General features: G+C 47.8%; 1 protein-coding gene across 3 annotated transcripts; it reads left to right on the top strand.

The window, feature by feature from the left end:
• The first annotated feature begins 1,584 nt into the window (after positions 1–1,584).
• On the top strand, positions 1,585–16,106 carry LOC142589955 (gamma-aminobutyric acid receptor-associated protein-like 2). 3 transcript variants are annotated; one of them, XM_075701703.1, is made up of 4 exons: positions 1,585–2,077; positions 6,983–7,038; positions 10,774–10,946; positions 15,019–16,106. In XM_075701703.1, exons 1-4 carry the CDS (start codon positions 2,011–2,013, stop codon positions 15,140–15,142), a joined length of 420 nt encoding a protein of 139 aa, XP_075557818.1. In that variant the 5' UTR covers positions 1,585–2,010; the 3' UTR covers positions 15,143–16,106. The 3 variants fall into 3 exon arrangements, with proteins under 3 accessions (XP_075557818.1, XP_075557808.1, XP_075557827.1); XM_075701693.1 differs by lacking the exon at positions 1,585–2,077 and adding an exon at positions 6,240–6,336; XM_075701712.1 differs by lacking the exon at positions 1,585–2,077 and adding an exon at positions 6,358–6,549.
• Positions 16,107–22,861: the final 6,755 nt, after the last annotated feature.

The raw sequence follows: 22,861 nt of genomic DNA, 5'->3' as shown, positions 1-22,861 counted from the left end.
AGTCTCCGATAACGACCACCGGCGAGGTACTGGCGGCAACGTACGTTGATCAACGCGGAAGTGCGCGCGCCTCGTCATCAATCATGTGGTGTGACGGCTGTTTCTTTTTTTTTTTTTTTGTGCGTTTCGTATTGAAACGCAGGCTGCGCAGCACGTTCGCTTCACGCCTCTGCCTTGCGAACCATTGCTGCTGGCCCTGCACTGCCGCCGGGATCGGACCACTGGGTTTTCTGTCGACGTGACGAATGCGAAATAATCCCGGGATGCTATAGCCACAGACGGCTTCGCTGTAAAAAATTCGTTCAGTGAACCTGCGTATGTGTCTTAATGGTCTTCCTAGACTTGCCACGACCGTTATAACGTGCCAATAACCACGCAGAACCAGTGGCGATGTCTAGGCGACCGTAAAAGAGAACAAGAGCAAAACAAGTAATATGACGTAACAACGCATTTGAATGAGAATGTCAAAGCGCGCATGCTTTCGCCTTCATCCTCTTTAGCTTATGCTAAAGTGACTTTCAACTTTCTTTTTAAATTCTGTTGAGATACAGAAAGGACTGTGAAAAAAGGCTGTTTTTAAAATAGCTTGATTAGTTCACAGCCCGCTCTGTTTTCAGAACCGTGTTCCGCTACCATTTGTACGAATACCGCAAGTACAAGTAATTTCTAGCTGCCAAGACCAACGCAGTTTACGCTAGGTAAGTACACAATTACCATAACCACAGATTTATAAAACCAAGTGCGATAACGGAGTATGACGCAACATTTCATTCTTGCCAAACAGGCAACAAAGATTTCGTGTGTGCGTGTATACGATAAATGATTCCCATGAACTTCATGCAGGCGAACATTCAGTGCACACTTACACTGAATTACGAGGGACATTCTGAAAGTAAGTTTCTTCATTTATTATCACACGGAAACTTTATCCCCCCCCCCCAAAAAAAAACAACGCCGTGGCATCACGAACTATACACCTTGCACTATTATTTTTTTCACATAGTCGCAATCGACATTGAGACATTTGTCGTAGCGTGCAATCAGTTTGAAGAAACATCTGTGGTAAAATTCGGTTCCTTGCGATGCAAGGCCTGAGACATGACCTCTTCACCATACACGATATTTAGGCGTTCATGGATGACGGACACACTAGTCCCACGTGCCCATTCATAGCGGATAACAGCACACACTTCCATTGGCGACCACCTTGTCAGCACACGTCCGTCTGCCATCGTGATTTGTACTCGAATAACCTCGGGCACGCCGGTCTGATGCTACTCTCTTCTTCGGCGCTAATAAAGTTGACACTCACTCACTCACTCTTCGGCGCACTGCGCATGCGTCGTTCCTCCTCCGCTCACGTTCCTTCCGTCGTTGAACCAGCAATGGGCGTGTGGATTCTTATGGTGATTGTTTTTTTTTACACCTGGCGTACCATATTCTCTTTCAAAAAAATTGGCGAAACTTACTTTCGTAATATTCCTCGTTCTAGCACTAGAAAGTGTTTCATTTGCGCATGTCGTCATTCCTGTTTCCTGACCTGCGCACGCCGCCAGTCAAACAAGGGGGCAGTGAAGTAGCTCCTGCACACGCTCACGCTTTAGTTTCCAGTAGTCACTCAGTGTGACGTGCGTGATTTAAAAGATAAAAAAAGAACGATACGCATTTCCGCAATACGCAAATATAATGACAGAGTTGCTCGTGCCGATGACAACGCCAACGGAGAGAATAGGCGCCGCAATTCTGGCAGACAAGCCGGAACCACAGCCAGAAGTGAGCGCTCCTGCGAGGCTCGTTCCGTTTACCGCTGGCTTGTTTTGTTCGTTTTGTGATTCAGCCGCTGGTCGGCGTAAGAAGTTTCCAGTCTGTGTTCTGGGGTGGTGAGAAACAAAGCCACTATCAGCGGTCGGCGCGGCCGAGACGAACAATACAAGCGATCGCCGTCAGATAACCCTGCGTGCCCACGACGACGACGGCGGTGGACGGGAGCCGCTCACTGAGCGCACAGCAATGCGACGGGCGGGAGCCACAGCTGAGGACGGCATACGGTTCCGCTTCAAGCAGCAGTACACGCCAGGTGAGAGCGCGCGCCCCGGGCGCCGACCGTGAACGTGCGAAGCAGTGCTCGCCAGCGCCGCTTCGCAACGTCTCAGGCTCGGGACTTCGTGTTCCTATGTTGTTTTGGGCGTGCGCCAACATTTTAGCACCGCCGGATCTGCTCTTCGGATACGTATGCTGGTCTTTCAAACTCACGTCATCTTTAGCTCTGCAACACGAGACTATACTGGCGTGCTTTGTGTACTACATAGCCTCAGCTCGGATTCTGCGTTGCCGTGGTCTTTAGTCGTGGCTGCCTTAGTCCAGTCAAGCTGCTTGTGGCAGCTTTTAGCCCAGGAGGACGTTTCTAGTGTATACTAGAAGAATGAATAAAGTTGGAAGTTGAGCGAGAGAGTTACACTTTGGTCGTATTCATCCAGCTCTTAAAGTGCAACAGGTTCTGTCTTTCCTTCCTGAATAGCACGCGCAAGCTACCCTCTTGTATCGTGGTGTAGTCCTTAAGAACGCATATGTGATCACGCCTCCTACAACGTAACCAGAATGGGCTAACCGAATTTTGTGTTCGTGCGGCTCGCCGTAAAGTGGTCGGTTGCAAGCACGTGCAAGCTATGTGCAAGTTATGTCTAATGCCACCGGCGGCTTTTTAAAAGAAAGTAGCCTTCAGTCGCGTCATCCAGACGCTTCCTGGATAAGTAGTGCGGCGCGCAGGCACTGCCAAGCCAAGTAACTGCCCACGCCCCCTAGTCGTGAATAAACGTTCCTGTCTAGAAAGCTTTGAGCGGTCCACTGCCAAGCAATGAACGGGATATTTTTGCGGTGCTTCTTGGCACGAGGGAGAGTGCTTGTGAGAAGTGGACGTCTACATGGCAATCGCACTGTATTCATTTTCCGGTGCCTTGTTCTGCGAAGATGCTGTGCTATTATCCTTTCTGTGCAGCGCCGCGCTCGGGTGCTCCGACGAAAAGCATCTGTACGGACTTGAGCACCAACCAATTTCTCGCTGGAGCGTCGCAGACGCGGTTACATTCGAGACCACCGCTAGGGAACAGCTTCGCTCCAAAGATGAAAAATAATCTCGCGGGACTACGTGAGAGACAAGGGACGAAGATATCTTTGTTTGCGTTTGTCCGTGTCGTCCTCGCTCCTTCACATAATCCCCTTAGTCATTCTCACAGTACTAGGCGCGGCCCGTTTCAAACCAGCTCGTCGTCCCGTAGCGATGCGATTAACGCTTTGCTTTCTCCCGGTGTTGCAATATACTCTGTCAAGGAACCAGATGTATATAAAATTGCAGTTCGTAAAAGAAACCTACAATATGCCTATTGTTTCTGCAGAGACTGCTAAAAATGTCAAGTCACTGCTGTAGAGAATATTTCTTCTGAGGCATGTTATTCACGCCGGCAGGCATTAGGAAGTACCTTGTTACTGATGGCGTAGTTATTACGTGATATTCACTGCCATTCATCGTTTTGTTTTTGTTTTTTTTAACTTTCGGATTCGCGTTTCACTCTGCCTCAGTGGTTATGGCGCTCCGCTACAGCAGCACGATATTGCAGGTTCAATTCCCGGCCGCGGTGGCCGCAGTTCGGTGCTGGCGGAATCCACAAATGTTTGTGCGCTTTGGTGCACGTCAAAGATCCCCTAGATGGTCAACATATTCCATCCCATCACTGCAGCGTCCCTCATAATCCACTGTGCAGCTTCGGTGCGCTATAAACTCACCACTTTCATTTGTCTACACATCTGGGCTCGAAATCTGCGGCAAAATGCATTGGTGTTTCACTTCTGCCTTGTGACGGACCATACAGGACAGTGTTTTCGAGAAACTAGGTTACCAATGCACTTGCCGTGCGTTACGAGAACGGATATATCGTGACATGTGCCTGTAGTTTATCGATACGTTTTCTCTAATGAATGTCTCCAATTCTGCGGGCGTGCCCTCTAAACATTTTCATTGGTGAACTAATGCAGTTCGTCCCTTGAGTAACAGCGAATTTCTGATGTCCGCAGGCGTGAATGGCGTACGTGTTACAGAAGAGATTCTCTGCTCCACACTTTTCGGCAGTCCGCGGAAACATCCAGCGTTTGCTGAAAGGCGGGGAGGTCGGCCTGAGCTCGTGCTAACTTTGCACAGGGCAAGGGAGAAGAGAACTCTTGGTTAGAGACGATGACGACATTGACAGTAAATTTTTGCAATGCAAGTGATTCAGCGGTAAGGGCTACATTCCACTCGATTTTCTTTTCGCGGACTCTTCGATGCGGCAGCCTGGCAATCGCAGCCCGTCGTGAGTGTCCTGCAGCGCTCGCGCGCGGGAGGTGAATGTGGAAATTGTTTATACGCTTGAGCGGCACGCGATGTCCGGTGCACCCACGAAGCGCTTCGCTCCGCTTTGCCCCTCGCAGCCCAGCCGTTGCTTTTGTGCGTGAAACTGCTCATTCAGCTGCTGTTTGGTTATTGCGCTGTCTTTCCGGAGGGCTCTGTCAAGGTTAATGACTGATTCCATTATTGCACCGTGACCTACAAACCAAGATATGAGAACTTCACCGGAGAACAAAACAAAATACCACCATTTTTTTTTTAAACCTTGCATATCTCATAGCGCGTCTCGACCGACGATAACTGGGGCTGATATAGTGTCATCACACGTTTGCAATGCATGTCATCGGCAGCTCAGTTTGTTGCACCGAGGGTGGCTGGAAGAAAGCACCGCTCAACCTCTTGCGCATTTCGCGAGTGTCTTGGAGGGTTTGCATATTGTCGGAGCACCACACATACACGAGCAGCTTGCCAGGCAAATGTGGCGCTTAAAACAGGTGGTACTACTGCCAAACTTCTTGCGCTATTATGAATTTTTTCCTATGTGCTGTCTTCACGGCTGTGACGCATAAGGAGCCTCTGGGTCATACGGTTACTGATACATTCTCTTAGCCTACAAAAGCATTACTTCGAGCACAAGGTGTAGTTTATATTGACACCGAAAGTGATTTAAGGAAAGATAACTGCCAAGGGTGCTACTATCGCTGCGCCACTTTAGCAGTTCGTGAACGGAGCTATTCTCGAAGTGAAAGAAGCGTGATAAAAAGTGCAAAGAAACGTAGAGAGCAAGAGAATGTAGAGGACGAAGATTGTCGTGCACAAGAGCTTCATTTTCTCATGCATTCTGGCTGCGCACGGAACGGATTTTCCTTCTCCCGTGTTTAGTTCGTGCTCTTTCTCTGCGACATCACTAACGCCACTGTGTAGCACCAATCATCCAAATTGACAAACTGCTGCGTGGTATGGCTACATGTCGGCGATGTAGCCCCGTATACGTGTCTTCGCAGCGTTTTCTAAAAAATGATGGCGACGCTCGCTTTGCTTTCCTTGTCTCGTTTGTAGAGCTTTTGCCACTCGTAAAGGCGTTACGTGGGCGCCAGTTCATGTAGCTCACGTATATGTGCGTTGCGAGGACGGGTAATTTCTCATCGCACAAACCATACCGTAGACAAGTGTGAAACATCAGATGTTTTCAGTATGATCTACGTAATTCGCTTAGCTGAGCATCAAGGTGACGTATTTCATTGGAAGAAAAAGCCAGAAAGGCTAGTCTGTAAATACCCATTGGCTATCCTGCGCTGAAATAAAAGCGTAAAAATAGGTAAATAGGAGAAAAAAAAAGCGGGGGAAAGGTGATTCGGTTGAAAGCTTCTACACATTTGAGGCCTTCTTTCGCCCTTCGATCTCTAGTCATTCGGAACAGCTGTATGCGTTGGCCGCTGCTACGAAAAAAGCCCCGAGGTCATCCGTCTGAAAATTTGTTGTTGCTTTTTGACAGCGCAGCAATCGGAATTGCGCATTTCCTCACACGAGCGTACAACGCAGCCATTTCAATGAGATACCGTGTGTACGCACATACGCGCACACAGAAAAATAAACCTACAGTAGGCCACGTAATATGTAGCGCGCATGCCGAAACGGGTATCTGTATATTAGATGTACCCAGCGAGTATGCTTCAATAATCAGCTTTGCAAAGCGTCATGATGTCGAGGCCTGTTAAGCTAAACTCGGGTATCTGCTACGGCACCGTCGGCAGTATATTAGGTCCGCACAAATTCGCGCCGATGCAGCTGAGCAGCGTATGCAGCTGCTCAGAGCGTGGTTACGCGTGCCGTCCTTTCGATATTGAGAACGCCGATAAGGCCGATAAAGCGTACAATGCAGCGCTCTAGTAGCATATTGAAACACGACGTCGAGCGTATGCGCTCGGAGCAGCTGGAAACGGACGACTTCTTCGTAGGTAATTATTTGTCCAATGATTGTTGTTTGCCGTTTCCTACCACGGAGCGCTCGTTGGTTATGGCAGCACAATGTGAGCGGACGTTGAATGGCAACAGTTACGCATCCCGGCGACATTTCGTGGCCTCGCCCTTGTGTCGACTCCTGCTGTCGTCGCTGCTGCGATAGCGGGCGCGGCCCATTCGCATGTGGCTGGAGGTCAAGAGCCCTTCAGGCAAGCCCACAAGCCGTACAGCAAGCTTACGTGCTTGCTATACGTGCAGCCCTGCATTTTTTTCTCGCTGTTTCGTTTCTTCCCTTAATGTTAAGGCTATGGTGTGTCTTACTTTTAAAACTCCAACAAAATTAGCAGAACGGGTACCCAGGCCAGAGCAGCCATTTCGGTTAAAAGGGATGTCCAAAATATAAGCCTCCTAAAAAAAAAAGAGAGAATGAAAGCAAAGGGAGGTTAACCAGATGCGAAAAATGAACTTCCCGCATACGCTATAAGGGATGAGATCGGACTGCTTCAACAATTTTATTTTTCGTTAAAAGTGCGCTGGCGTAACTGTTCCGTGTCGACTATCGACCAAATTTCAGGGCTTCTTGCAATGGTTTTCTTTCCTCGCACTGATACTGACAAAATCGCTGCTCTTACTTTTTTTTAGAGCAGAGGAAGCAAGAGGCGGACGCTATCCTCCAGAAGTACCCGCAACGCATTCCTGTAAGTACCGCTGCAATGAAATACACACTGCTCCTTGCACCTCTGAACACAGCGCCTTTGAGGAAGCGCGTGACCACTGCTGCTATACTTAGCTGTTGCACGCAAGCGTTGTGTAGTGTGGCACTGCTGGCGTGACATAGAGGGTACAGAAGAGTATAGCCTCAATTTCTTCTTGGCATACTGACATGCTCGGAGTCAGCTGTGGCCAGGCCCAAGAACGTTCGAAATATGGTATATGCTTGTGCAACGTCTAGGGCAGCGAACTTCATTTAAGCGAATGTTCTCTTTCCAGCTGTTCGGAATTCGTACGTGTGGTTGGCGTGACCTAAAGTACGACGTATTGCGACTTCTCTATGCATAGGCATGAAAGGGTACATCAAAGCAGACGACAAAAAAAAAGTAAGCCGGCCTTTAGTGGCGCCCCGCGTTTTTAGGCCCGAGCGCTATTAGCCAGAGGGAAAATACGAACATGCCTTTGACCGTGAGGTATCTTCGTCGACTTGGTGACGCTATCATCCTAACTCTTCCTCGGCTAGTCACGAGCTTGAAATCTCAATCATGCACTGGCTTGCCCAGAACTTCGTTTCGAAAGCGCTTAGGAAGGCTGATCGTGTCGTCTGCATATGAGTGAAGCTAGAAAGAAAAAAAGCTTTCCGCGCCCGTTCTTTTTTAAACTTGTCTCGGAACATCCCCATTATTCGGTAAGCTTTCTGTGAAGACGTAACAGGGCGGCTGATCATTTCTTCAATTAAACTGCAGCTCTCGGCATGTTTCTAGCATAAGGAAGTTGTGAAAGCTCCTGGTCCTTTGGTAAGTGCCTGTTGATTCACCTGAGGGCACCAAATTTATCATGAAAAGTATATAATAGTGATACCTACATATAGTTTGCGCTAATATATACGTAGTCACACAAATTGCTGCGCCCATGGACACTTGCATACTGCGAAACGGCCAGCTGAATGTCATTTGCAGAAGTGTCTTCGTTTCCGCAGGAACCGTGCGCGATTAAGCGGTATATCCTGCCGGCCGTTTTCCCAGGTTTAGATGATGCGGTCGGTGGTGTCGGCTGTAACGCGTTTCTCCGCCATCTGGGCTGTGAGGCGCGTTTGTCTCCGTGGTCTGCTGCAGGTCTTTTGTTTAGATGTGCCGCTTCGCCTACGATACGCTGCAAATACGCTTTGCAATTTTATTTTCGAGAAAATTGCAAAGGATGCGCAGGAAAAAACAAAATTCATTGGCAATCGCGCGTCTGTCACGTGCGTTAAAGTTAGAATTAAAAAAGGCGGGAACTTTTTCTCCAATACTCTGAAGAACTTAATGCACAATCAGCCGCAAAAAAGTGACTCTATCTGTCAAAACCTGAAAACCCCATAGTTCAAACTGAAATCGCGGGATCTCTCACACATGATGCACACGCTAATGCTAGCGCTTTCAATGCCCATTTCCAATCTGTGTTCACACGCTCTTCCCGTCCAAGCGACGTTTCGTTTGCATCTGATCCAGTGATACCCGCTCTCGTTATAAATGAGCCAGGTATACCGAACCTGCTCTTGAACATTGACGCACACAAAAAAACGTCCGGGCCTGATAACATTTCCAATGAGTTTATAAAACGATATGCTGCCCAACTAGCCCCGTTCTTACACATGATTTTTACGGTGTCGCTTCAAGCAGCTGCATTATCTTCAGACTGGCTCGTTGCAAAAGCAATCCCGATTCATAAAGGTGGCAATAGGTTGCATGTAGACACATACCGATCGATTTCTCTAACAAGCTGCTTCTGCTGCAAATTAATGGAGCATATTAACAAATCCAGTATTAGCTAGAAAGCAATAACTTGATATACCCAAAACAGCATGGTTTCAGGAAGGGTATTTCCACGATAACACAGCTATTGGAAATTTCTCATCACTTCGCAGAGATAATCAATTCCGGGCTTCAAGGCGACGCCATATTCGTAGATTTCTCCAAAGCCTTTGATCGCGTAGCTCACTGAACTGATTGAAAAACGTAAACTAATTGGCATTGAATCTAACACTGTTGCATGGATAGCGTCTTCTCTCTCAGATAACAATATGTATCGGTAAACAATGCTGAGTCTGAGAGCCTTGAGGTTTTTTTCTGGTGTGCCACAAGGGTCCGTGCTGGGGCCATTGCTCTTGTGTACATCGACATCTCATCATGTGTTGAGCCTAACGTAACAGTAAGTCTTTTCGCAGATGATTGTGTTGGCTACACAACTGTTCGGTCCCTGGACGATCAAATTAAACTAAACATCTTAATAAACAGAATAACCAGCATTTCAAATTGGTGTGGAGGGTGGAGAATGAAGTTCAACATCAGTAAAACATGCACCACTTTTACACATAAAAAGGTACCTGACATATTCACTTACAATATAAGGGGCACAGCAATAATATCAGATATTATAAATATTTGGGTGTGACATTCTCGAGCTCACTCAAATGGGACACTCACATTGATAATACATGTGCAAAGACATTCAGGCCACTAAATTTCTTGCATCGAAAATTGGTTACAGCACCATCCCATGTCAAATTAACTGCGTATAAAAACCCTCGTTCAGCCGATACCTGAGTATGCCAGCGTCACTGCTTTACGTGAACAAGCAGACATCCCGACTCTAATATCAGGACGGCGTATAGCTGCCATCAAGTTTCTTTTCCTTCTTTATCACGGGGGCATAAACATAGACAATAAGTACGTCAGGCCACCCTTCCAACATTCTGAAAGAACACATCATAAGTGCATAAGACATTTTTCTGCGCGCTGCAGCACTTTTAAATGTTCTTTTTTTTTTCCTTTTGCAATTGAAGCCTGGAACCATTTGCCAGAAGTAGTCGCGCATGTTGACTCTATCGAACAATTTGAAATCAAAATACGTGCACTTTTTTATGAGTAGGTCTGCCTGCAGTTTAGTGCTCTGCTACGGCGTTGTGCTGCGCAGCTGTTTTGATTGTTCGCCTGCACTTTTCGCAGCTCTTCCCCCTTGCCTGTATTATCTGCCTTTCACTGTTTTCTTTGATCTGTTCGATATGTTTGCATCTTATTTGTTTGCATAGTAATAATTACTGCATTTCATTGCTTTCTCCTGTTTTGGCCCACAAGGTTTTGTTTTGCTTGTGACCCACTCCTGTATGAGCCTGTAAAGGCTTACAGGATTCCTAAATAAATAAAAATAAGGGGTGTCGAAAAAGACATCGTCTACAGCACATGAGTGATGAACGCCCATCGATTGCAGGCCGGGCTATTTGCTTACTTAAATAATCGTATAGTATTCGATGCCTTTTGCAGAAATTCTCGAAGCGACGAGGATTCCGAACACTTTTCCTTTTTTGCTGTAGTCTTTCATACCGGGTATCAAGTTGCTGATGCGGAGCTTTTTGTTCTGTAGTGCGCCAAAAGCCAAGTCCAACTTGTCCTTGTCTCATAGAGAAGCGGGACCATCTGCGCCGCGCTTTCCAAACATGCTTGTCCGCCCAACAAAGCCTTGTGGGTTTGGCAGTATCATATACGTGTACGATATCGCGAACTCGCGGTATTTCGTAAGTCTTTGCGGGAGGGCAGATATATTGTTTCGTGATTTCTGTTAATACTGTACAGTTAGGTAGATTTTGTGGCCGTAAACAACTCGCATATGGATTGCGAATCGGCGCAGTCCACGGCTCCGAGCCTTGCGCGAAAGCGGGCCCAGCCTCTTCCTCTCTCCCCCAGGTGATCGTCGAGCGGGCACCCAACTCGCACGTTCCTTCCATAGACAAGCAGAAGTTCCTGGTGCCCAATGACATCACGGTGGCGCAGTTTATGTGGATCGTGCGCAAGCGCATCCATCTCTCGCCGGAGAAGGCACTCTTCGTCTTCGTTGGCCGGCTTATGCCCCAATCTAGGTGAGCTTCCTTTCGTGTCGAGCTTGATTGCGGGTGGTCCGGCGACGTTTCTTGGCAGCGCGGTTTCACAGCGGCGCGAGTGCAGGCGAGGAAGCTGTCGATAGGCTATACATATGTTGTTTACATGGTCGCCGCGAACGAGTTGCTACACACGTGTTGAATGCGAGTCGTTCGTCTGTGTTTCACTGTAAACAGCTATAAGTTGCATAATCTCGACTCCGGGCAGATGCAGGGCCTCCATCAGATGTAATGTTCGGCTTCGAGTAAAGCTTTTGTAACAAGATCATCCTCTACATGCATGGTTATAAGTTTGCAGTGTGGCTAGAAATCTTTAGCGCTATCACCTACAGCATCTTCAAGGGCCCAGCTGCACACGCGCTGGCTGCATTGCGCTGCAGGTGCATAGCTACCGCACCTGGCCGAAGCAGTAACAGGCGCGATATTCTCAAACAATTCAACGGTTGTAATTTTATGCGCTAATTATGCACACACGTTATTTCGTTCTCGTTAATCTCTTTAGATGACCGCAGTGATGTGCCTTCGTCTACCGGGCAGCATAAATCTCACCACTACTTTGAAAATGGCTTCCCGAAAACACAAATGAGTACTGAGCAAGATCATATCAAAATCTAATTTTCTGGTAATGCCTTTCTGAAGGTTAAGAAAGGAAATTAAAGAAACTTGCACATTTAATCTAGAAGCTCAGGGTGTCTACCAAGCTGGCATTTTCAAGGTCCCTGAGTTTTCCAGGTTTTCCCCGAGTGCCTTTGCAAAATTTCCTGAGTAACACAGAACTTTGTTTTATGTCAAAACGGGCTGACACCATGTCGCCCGATGCTGTCACTCTAGTAAGCATGTTAAAAAAATGACTTAGCCCAGTTTGAATAATGAGTAGTGTCTATTTTATTCATAAAGAAAGGGGTTAGGAAAATGCACAGCGAATAAAATATCTTCGAAAAAAATGGTAAAACCCATTCAAAATCGAGTCGAACAATTTCGAATACGAATAAAAATATGCATACAAAAGCAAATGTTACCGAATATGAGCTCTTTATCAACTGATGGCAAGCTAATTGGTATGAGGCCCGAACTTTGTCACAAGTGAGATTCTCTCTCAGCAGCGCACAATCTCATCTCAGCCTGCGCACACCTCAGTGTTGCTTTTCACTACTTTAAAGAGCTTATTTTGATTTGGCTGCGGGACACTTGCATCTCAGCGTCAGCCAACACTTTGTTATAACAGCGAAGCTGTATATAGCTAGTCGATTCGTCCGTCCGTCTGTCGGTCGCCTGTACGCCGAAAACTCCACCGGCCCAACCCCAAGCGCATGCACGAAAAAAAGATTCGCGCGATCAGCCAACCCACCCAGATGGCACAAGACCTGTTTACTCCGATTTATGACGTCGCCATATATCTGGCCCGAAATTCCAATTGACAAGGCTGGCGTGATGAAAGCGGTGAAAATCACTGTTGCCTACTCCGGAGCATCCCCATTAGATTCTGTGGCAGCAACACCACCTAGATAGCACAAGGCCTATTCACTACGTCATGCTACTGGCCCAGAGGTTTCATTGCCAAGGCTGGCGTGACGAAAGCGGCGACGTCAAAATCACTGTTGCCTACTCGGGAGCATCCCCATTGTATTTTGGCAGTCGGTCCACTATCATGACATGACGGATCGGAGTGAACAGGCCTTGTGCTATCTAGGCGGTGTTGATGGCAGTCGGGCCAGGTAACATGACGTCACGGATCGGAGTGAAAAGGCCTTGTGCTGTCTAGGTAGTGGTGGAGTAGCTGCGCCAGTATTCACGTCGTTACTCTCCGTCTCAGCCTAAAGCGCACGCAGCAGCCTCTCTGGCTCCGAAATGGGTAGGCCAGGCGTCATACGTACTCCTTAGGAGCAGGAAGCTTTCGATCAGCAACACCGGGAACGAGCTCGTCTACGCCGTGCCGATGCTGCAGCCCGGACACAAGAACAGGCTCGTGCAGCCGAACGCAAGCAGCAGCTGCGTACCGAGGGTCCGGCAGCCTACCAAGCCGTCGTTTAATGAACTGTCAGAATTAACCCAGTGATAAACACCGCGGCCGTACGTTTCAGCTTCGCTGGTTAACCACCTGTAAGGAGTGCCTGGGCGGTGACTTTCTCCTTTTTTTTTTAGTTCAAGCTCCTTTAAAGAAGCGGCGGCACGCTTACTTTCCCGTTCATTCCTCAATGCGTCCTTCCTCGGTCCTTTCTGTACTCGTCCTCCTTCCGCCGCGTGTTCGCCCTGCGGATCATTTGACACATCCTCTTGGTCAGTTGTACAGTGAGCGTCCTGTTTTTTGGACTCCCTAGGGGCCGCGAAAGCGTCCGAAAAAAATAATGCATGTCTCTTAGTGCCCTTAGAGGCTCAAATCGCCACAGGCACGTCCGAACAATCTCTGAAGGCCTGGCAGTACTCGTATTAGGCATATCGGTGCTCGCACTGTGACGGGAGACGGTGGGTGCGCGCGTGTGCAATTAAGGAATAAATACTGTGTTCCGTGACAATTACCCCTTCCTACGCTTGTTAAGCTTCACCGCATAACACTGCTGTACTGAGGTGAAGCTAAAATTCTGGAACCAGTATTATGCAACGCGCCATGTTTTCCGAGCTTCGAAACCAACCGTGAGGATTACAAAGGCGGAGTCGGTGCCATTGCTGACAGCGGCGAAATCTTTCAATGAAAAACATGGCACTGAACCGCAGGAAGCTTGGTAGCGAACGTCAAAGCAGCTAGGCCTCGCGTTGCCGCCGTGGTGGCTAAGTGGATTTGCGTGCGAGAGCGCCGGTTCGAGGCGGCGAGATAATCAATGGCGGCGGTGGTGGCTTTGATTAATGCCGTTTTAGACCTGCGATCAAGGCAAAAAGTCCGGAAAATTGTACGGCGAAGGGTTTTTGCGTCCGACATTTCAGTTCTTATACAGTGACTCTATGGGTTTGTGGTGGTGCCGCGAAGCCATCTGAATTATCGGGCGTCCGGAAAATCGGTCGTTGGCTATACACTGGCAACTCCTCCAACTGACGACACAATTGGGCTGCTGAGCACGAGGTCGCGGGATCGAATCCCGGCCACGGCGGCCGCATTTCGATGGGGGCGAAATGCGAAAACACCCGTGTGCTTAGATTTAGGTGCACGTTAAAGAACCCCAGGTGGTCAAAATTTCCGGAGTCCTCCACTACGGCGTGCCTCAAAATCAGAAAGTGGTTTTGGCACGTAAAACCCCAAATATTATTATTATTATTAGCTGACGACACGACGTCAAAGACGATTCGTTACGATTCCTGTTACTCGAGCAAGCATTAACGCGACTTTCGTTCCCTTTCAGTAAAATTACAGCTCATTTTCCCTGATAGAAGCACAAATTCCCCGAGTTTTCCCTGAGTATTTCCATACTATTCAAAATCCCTGAGCATTATGTTTTCCCGATTTTCCCAGTTGGTAGACACTCTGAAAGTGCGCTTATCGGTGGTCGTCCTGAAGCTTACACGAGCAACTCTTATGCATGCGGTTCGCGACTGCTTGTTCGAAGCACACTGGTAGCCTGCTAGTGTTGTCTGGAGAATAACGTTCCCCTTTTCCACGCAAGCTCGCTACTCGCAAGTTTTCCTGCAGGGGAGTGTCGTTTGAACCCGTAAAGTTCAAAGCGTGCACACATACGCGCGTGCTATACTGGCGCGCATGGCCACAGGAATAGGAACACATTCTTAGTCTATAAATGACATTTCACGAGCTACTTCTAGAAGGAACATTGCACGAAATATAGGTCCTTTAATACCCCCGTCTCCTACGTTAACGCCCGATTACTTCCACCAAAAAGGCTGTGACGCCAGCAAAGTGGTTGTAGCGTATGTATACATTCACTATAGCCGGACAGAGCAACAATTCTGACTCGCGCCGCACTGCCTCCAGCCCCTACTTAGCGCATCGCTCCTGCAGTAAAGGTTAACGCGGTGCATATAGTCTGGTGGCATATTCTGACTCTGCAGAGTCTGTAAGTGTTTCCGGCAAAGTGTGCTCGTCGTTTACTGCAATTCTCGTTGCCCGCAGCCTCAGCATGGGAGACCTATACGCCACGTACCACGACGACGACGGCTTCCTCTACCTCGCCTACAGCGGCGAGAACACGTTCGGCGGCCTACGCTCCGGAGCAAGTGTGCCCCTACAGACTTGAACTGTCGTGCCTGCGTGCCTCGTAGCGCGCTGCTCGTCTCTATGGTTCGCGGTGCACAATCAGCGGCCGCCTACATTTTAAAACAATACTCCCGCTTACCCTTCTGTGGCGGCTCTTTTTTTCTTTCTCTCCCTTTTTTAACTCTAGTGTCGTCGGGGCCCCTTGCGCATCCCCTACAAAACGACATCAAAAAATGGCAGCTTCCCGCATATAAAATTAGCTCTTAATGTATGTGCTTGCGGGTTTCCATCGCTGCGTGTCGCGCAAGCACGAGGAAATGACCACGAAGTATTTAGAACCGCGCCTAACAGCTCCTGCCTCGGTGCTCTCAGTGCTGTATTTAAACTTTGACCAGTCCAGTCGGTTGGTAAGCTTGAACGTTTAGGCTATCAGCTGGCTCCAGATTGCACCAGGCGAAACTATGTTACAGACTTTCGGTCACCATTCCTTTCAAATCATCCGTGGCTCCGCAAATGCTTTTTTTTTTTTCTCGCCCGCACGGAAGAGCGCGCGCGCCATATTCAGTGTTATGTGCTCATTTTAAGCTTATGTCGCGTACGCAGCGTCTGATTTTTTTTTAGTGCATAGTTTCCGTTCTGCCTTTGCGAACACGTGCGCTATAGATTCAAATGTGCTATACCATGTGTCCCGTCTGCCACTTTCTGCACCACCGTGAAAATCAGTATTAAAACACTGGCGATCAGTGCTGAATGAATCTTGGCTAAACAAAAGTTCTTACAAATGACAGAAAAGATCTGGGCTAGATTTGTAGGTTTTTTCAACTATATGAACAGAAGTGCAGGGTTCGATTCCGTCTGCTCATTTCTCTTCTTTCGAGCGCGTTGTCATTCATGCAATGGTTTTAATGTGAATACTCGAAAGGGCTTCAACTTTTGTTCACCTTTATTTGTTTCGGATGTGAATGGTGCTTGAGAAATAAAGAATGCGACCAGCCCAAAAAGTCTACACGAGCAACAAGTCATTCACTGCGATTTTGTTGTCTTACTTATTGCCGATTCTTTTTCACCTTTCGGGGCTGCCATTGCTTGGCACTCATTGGCCATGACTGGCCCTTGCGCCATGAAACACATCATCGCGTGCAGCGTAGATTCAGTAACGTACCGTGGAAACATTGATCACTTGTCTTCAGCATGAAAGCTGAATTCTTAATTACTTGCAAAAAAAAAGGCGCGGAGTCGCGCTGTGCAAGACCTTGGACTCGACTTCCTAAACATTTAGTTCACGAAACCTTCAGTTTGTAGGAAATATAAAAAGCGTGCCGATTAGTCTCCTGGCATCAGGAAGAGCGATACGCAGCTCGAGAGCAATGCTTCGGAGAAAAACGACGCCAAGAAGTCACCCCTGGGAGCGGCAGATAAAATTTCGCCGACTCGACTGTAGTTGGCGTCTAGGTAACGCGAAGCATTCATGATTTGCAGAGAACGGTTGTTTGATGTAACTAACTTCTCTAGGGGACGGTTGTGAAGAGACTGTGTTCTAGTGTTTACATCTATAACAAGAAAGCATGTTATATTGAAAGCCAGCAAAAACCCAGTGGCACTTACGCTGTGGCACATTTCACTGCCATCCCCGAGATCGGCCCACGGAAATCGCGAGAGCCTCGCCCGCCACAATGCGACTGTACTGCTGGAGGAATGCTTGTAAATCTAAGGATATCTCCTGGTTACCCGCCGCGATACCTTAGTTGCTATGGCGCCTCACCTGTGAGCAGGAGATTATGGGTTCGATTCCGCGCAACGGAGGCTTCAATCTTTTCCGGTTCGAATTTTATGCGCGGCTGAAAGACTGGACAGCCCGAAATATAAATTTTCGCAGAAGCTCTTGACAAGGTTTTTTTTTTCCTTTCTCTCGTGCTGTTCGAAGTGTTCTAAGCAGCATCTATACCTCAATCACAATGATGCTAAGAACCAACGTCGATTATTTGCAGACCATTTTTGTGCACCGAAAGCAGGTGATATGCGTTCGCCAGCAAATCCGAAAGATTCAGTACACAGGCCGAACTTCGGCGTGATGGGACGCATAAACATTTGTGAAATTTCAGGGAGAGCCATAATTATCTGCATACGGCAGAAGGCCGACAAATCCGCATTGCTGACAAATTTGTGATAATTTCGGCCTCAGTTTTTCTTGATGTGGGATATTTCCTGCCAAACATGATCGCTGCAGAAATCGTTAGAACAGAGAGGACAAAACCTCGTTTGAACTTCGTCACGCCCTTCGTCACGTGGCGTTTCCGTACGTAGCAGCGGGGCTAGAGTGTACTAGAATCTAGTACACTCTAGCGGGGCTGCCTTTTCTGCGCTACTGGCGCATTCGGCTGTCAACGTTGCCTGGACTGAGCGTTCAAATATGCTGAATCTCGAATTATGTGCGATATTAAATACTAAAAAATGGGGTCCATTAAAATCTGATTGCCTCCAGCTTTACCATTAAACTGCCCAAAAGGATCTGATAAGAAGGTTAACGAATTTTCTTTATTTAGTATTCCGAAACTCGCGTCACCAGCGGTGAAGTAATGTCCACCTCGCCTAAAAACTCTCCTGCACAAAAGCGACGTTTTCTACGCTCATTGTATGCTCAGTCTGTTTAGGTGCCTAGTAGCGACAAAAGAAGGCAACAACGTAATTTGATGTCTTAACAAGTAATAGATAATGTTCCGTACATCTTCTTTTTTTTTTTTTTGCTAAATTAAGAACACATACGCTTTGCGGCCTCTTATATCTTCAGCGCGTTGTTGCCTGTAATTTCAATTGTTCGAGTGTAGTGTCCCCCGTAGTTGACGAGCGAAATTATTTGAGGAAAAAGCAGGCAAGCAAATCGGTCATTCATCTGGTCTCGCTTCTCAATTGCACAAACTATTTTACTCGCAATTTCAGCTTTTGAAGCCTTTTTTTTAAATTCGCGACCCGTGCATATAACCGCCCGATCCTTGGCCCATCCCCCATAGTGGCTACGAGCAATGTTCTAAAGGCAAATGATCATAAAAAATTATGGTTTTCACTGGGAGAATTCAGCTGTCACAGTAAATGAGTGCAGCGCCAAAGGACAGTGGCGTAGCCAGAAATTTCGTTCGGGGCGGAGGGTGGCGGGGGGGTTCGCTCACATTGCAGCTCGTCCTCCTCCTCATAGAATTTGTCAACGGATCAAATACATAAATAATAACTGCATTGCCAAAGATGCTGCAAACGAATTCTTGAACGCTACGCACCTTCAAGACAAGTAAAATATGTATTTTTTTCATAAAAGAACGCACTCGTATGTCCCAAAAATTGTGCCCGAAATAAATGATATCAATTCCATGTTTTTTGTCTATTTAATAGCTAATGAAAATATTACACGAACTTAACTATATCAGTTTGAAACCAGCAAGGCTGCGCATGCCGCTGATATGAAAAATGTAAAGGTCGCGAAATGAACAAGTGGGGGACAAATATTTTAATGAAACTTTGTCATTCAAGAACCTTGTTTACATTTTCGTACATATACAGCGACCAGGGGAAAATCTCAATGACGCTGTCCTTTGTTCCAATGTATTGCGCAGGAGCACCTGTCAGCAGTCGTGTATTGTAATTGCACCGATGTTATATATTATACTCGCAATAGAGAGCACATATAAAAAGCAGGATTATGCAAAATATAGGAGGGCGAGTCAACTGAAAGTCCAATGCGAATATATGACAAACTGGGTATTTTATTTAAAAGTAGTCTCCATGAGCATTTAGACATTTGTCTCGCTGACTAACGAGTCGCGTGACTCCCGCCTCGTAAAACTCCTTAGGTTGCTGCTGCAAAAAAGACTGACTGCTTTACTTCATCGTCCGACACATATATGGTTGCCTTGAGCTGTTTTTCAAGATGCTCCAAAATGCTGAAGTCGCAAGGCGACAGGTATGGGCTGTATGGCGGATGTTGCAGCTTTTCCCACTTGAACTTTGCCAGTTTTGTATTAGCCACATCAGTGACTTGGGGACGGGCATTGTCGTAACCTTAAGGTGTCACCTTAAGGGATAAGAAAAGAGCAGATTGGGTGAGGGAACAAACGCAAGTTAATGACATCTTAGTTGAAATCAAGAAAAATAAATGGGCATGGGCAGGTCATGTAATGAGGAGGGAAGATAACCCCTGGTCATTAAGGGTTACTGACTAGATTCCAAGAGATGGGAAGCGTAGCAGGGGGCGGTAGAAAGTTAGGTGGGCGGACGAGATTAAAAAGTTTGAAGGGACAACATGGCCACAATTAGCACATGACCGGGGTAGTTGGAGAAATATGGGAGTGGCCTTTGCCCTGCAATGGGCGTAGGCAGGCTGGTGATGATGATGATGATTGTAGAGCAAGATGACCCCACTCCTTAATTTTCCACGTTTTTTGTTCTTGATTGCGATACGCAGCCGATCCGGCATTTCACAATGTCGGAAACAATTGATAGTCTCTCCAGGTTTAGCAAAGTCAATCAGTAATGGCCTCTGACGATCTAAAAAAAAAGTCAACAACAACAACACCTTTCCGGCAGAAATGACTGCCTTTGCTTTCTTTGGGGGTGGTGAATTCGAATGTTTCCCCTGTGAGCATTGCCGTCGTGTTTCAGTCTCATAATAGTGGCACCATGATTCATCCCCGGTGACAACTGCAGACAAGAAGTCGTCGCCCTTATTGCGATACCGGATCAAATGAGTCAGAGCAGCGCCGAACCTCTCCGTCTTCTGGCAGTGGTTCGAAATCTTGGGTATCCATTGCGCACACAGGAGCCGATAACCGAGATGTTCATGAATTATGGTGTGACCTGAACAGCGACTGATGTTCACACGTGCTGGCAATTCATCGATGCTTATCCTCCGTTCTTGTCAAATCAGCTCATCGGCCTTTGCAGTTGTGTTGAGGGTGATTCCACGGTTGCTTTGGCCCAGTCTTGCTTCGTCTTTGCAACTTTCACGTCCTTTGAACCATTTGCTCGAACGCTTCACAGTGGCCAATGAAATGCAATGTTCAACGTACACGGCAGCCATACGGGAAACACCTTTCGGAAACACCTTTTGGGAAACACCTTCAGCTATCAGAAACCTCCCGACACCACGCTGTTCAACATTGGAAGTGTCCATTATGTCACGCAACCATGTTCAACCCAGTGCACGAGAACATCAAAAGAACCTTTATCATCCCACCTCCGCGTCCCTTTTACAGCGAAGCTGTATGTATACCTCTACCGTACACGGAAATTTTCGTGTCGTTGTAAGCAAAAAACTCCCCATATGTGGGCCAATCCCGGAGATAGTGCATTGCGGGTTGACCCATGGCGGAGGCTAAGCAGGCGTTAAACTCTCCCCATACGTGGGCCGATCCCGAAGATAGCGCAATGCCGGGCCGACCCGCAGCGGTGTTGAAGCAGGCGTTAAGCATTCCCCATACGTGGGCCGATCCCGAAGATAACGCGATGCCGGGCCGACCCGCGGCGGTGTTTAAGCAGGCGTTAAGCATTCCCCATATGTGGGCCGATCCCGAAGATAGTGCAATGGCAGGCCGACCCGCGGCGGAGTTGAAGCAGGCGTTAAACACTCCCCATACGTGGGCCGGTCACGAAGATAGTGCAATGCCGGGACGACCCGCGGCGGTGTTTAAGCAGGCGGTAAGCATTCCCCATAAGTGGGCCGATCCCGAAGATAGTGCAATGGCAGGCCGACCCGCGGCGGAGTTGAAGCAGGCGTTAAGCACTCCCGATACGTGGCCCGATCCCGAAGATAGTGCAATGCCGGGCCGACGTACCTGCGGCGGAGGTGCAGTTCGCCATTAAGGGGCCCACATATACAGCCTCGCTGGTCATCCTTCTTAACAGTGTAAAATGGCACTGAGTTTTTTGTAAATGAGAGGACCCTGTGTGCTACGCGCATGCCTCACAGATAATGAACCGAACCATTATTGCTCAGGGTGGGTAGGCTCACTTTCATTTGACTCGCCCTCGTATATCAGAAATGCGAAGATACAATTGAATATACAAATGCGAATATACAGCTTGATAAAGGGCAAAAAAAGTGTGACTGGAAACAAAGTTCACTGCACGTATACACAAAACCTCGCAACAAGATATTTAAATATACGTATAAGTCTCCAATAAATCTACGTATCTGAAAAAGTCACTATATATAATGCGTCAAACTAGGCAAATAAACATGTTTCGCAACCACAGATTCACAGACCAAAGCCTCCCGTCTATCCACTCCCCTTGATGTATCGCGCGTGACGTAAGGCGGCGCGCTTCCTCCCCGCTTTTCTCCCTTGCGCACACAAGACTGAGCCACCATAGTCGGCTCACACATGCCACCCCCCCTCCAGACTCCTTACGCTTTCACTCGCACATACAGCATGCGGCGCGCGGTCACGATGTTATCACCCTTAGACTTTATACTGAGCATGAGGGCGACAGCGACGGCAGGAATGCGCCTGGAGTGTCTATATAATTGCTATCGTAATAATATAATAAGAGTATCCGGCAAGTGAAGCGTCCCGTGGCCCATTACTTTCCGCAAAAGAAGTAACAAAATCGAACTTTCACTATGCGTCAATTTCCTGCGCCGCAACAATGTCTTTTTTTTTTCCTTTTGTGGGGCGGGGGCACGGAAAAGAAAAAAAACGCGAAGGAAAGCGGAAAGTCTCGTCCAGTGCTGCGCACTAATTCTGCAAGATGTCTGCTCCACCACCAAAACCATAGAGACGGATCTACAGACAGACAAAATGGATAGCAGGCTAGCACACCTTCTCGAGGCCAAGCAATCACTTCTCGACAGGTGGAAAAGCCAACGCTTAAATCGCAAGCTCATAAAAAAAGATAGCCGAGATCAGCAAGCAGATTGACGAGCACTGCCAAGCCCTGTCTAGGCAGCAATGGGACGAAATTTGCAATTCAATCGACGGGCAGATGCGCACGGGAGGCAAGTGGAATCTTCTCAAACACTTGCTCGATGACTCCGGCACCAAGTCAAACCAGAGAAGTGTCCTCGCTAAAGCCAAGAAGTCGTCTCCACGAAGCCAAGAATTCGTCTTCGGAAAAGGACGTGCTGGAGATGCTAGCTAAGAAGTACCTGCCGCTCAAAACTGTGGCCGATGAGGCGGCATACCCAGTATACAAAGGGAAGCCGAACTCCGCGCTGGACGAGCCTTTCAAAGTCAGTGAAATCCGCCGCGCCCTACACGACCTCAATGGTAGGTCAGCGCCCGGCCCGGATCACATTAACAACAAGGCTCTCAGAAACCTAGAGGACGCATAGATCGAGTTTCTCACAGATGAGATAAATCGGGTTTGGGAGGAGGGAATTGTACCGGAAGAATGGAAGTTGGCGAAGGTCATAATAATCCCAAAGCCCGGTAAACCGCCGAGCTTGGACAACCTCCGCCCCATCTCACTGACGTCATGTGTAGGGAAGGTGGCCGAGCACGCCATCCATAACAGAATTGCCGAGTATATCGAGACCAACGACCTTTTCCCTCACAACATGATAGGTTTCAGGCCAGGCCTCTCCACCCAGGACGCCATGAAACTTATCAAGATCCAAATCCTGGAACGCTGCACTCGGAACACAAGAGCCATCCTTGGTTTGGACCTGGAGAAGGCCTTTGATAACATCCGTCACGAGTTCGTTCTCGACGCCATCTCCAAACTCGACCTAGGCTCGTCCTTCCATGCCTTCGTCAGGTCTTTCTTGAGCAAA

This window comes from Dermacentor variabilis, chromosome 1 (genome assembly GCF_050947875.1).
Source record: "Dermacentor variabilis isolate Ectoservices chromosome 1, ASM5094787v1, whole genome shotgun sequence".
In the NCBI taxonomy this organism is placed as follows: Eukaryota; Metazoa; Arthropoda; class Arachnida; order Ixodida; family Ixodidae; genus Dermacentor; species Dermacentor variabilis.
Note: the sequence above shows the minus strand (reverse complement) of the source record. Positions and strands in the feature narration are given on the sequence as shown.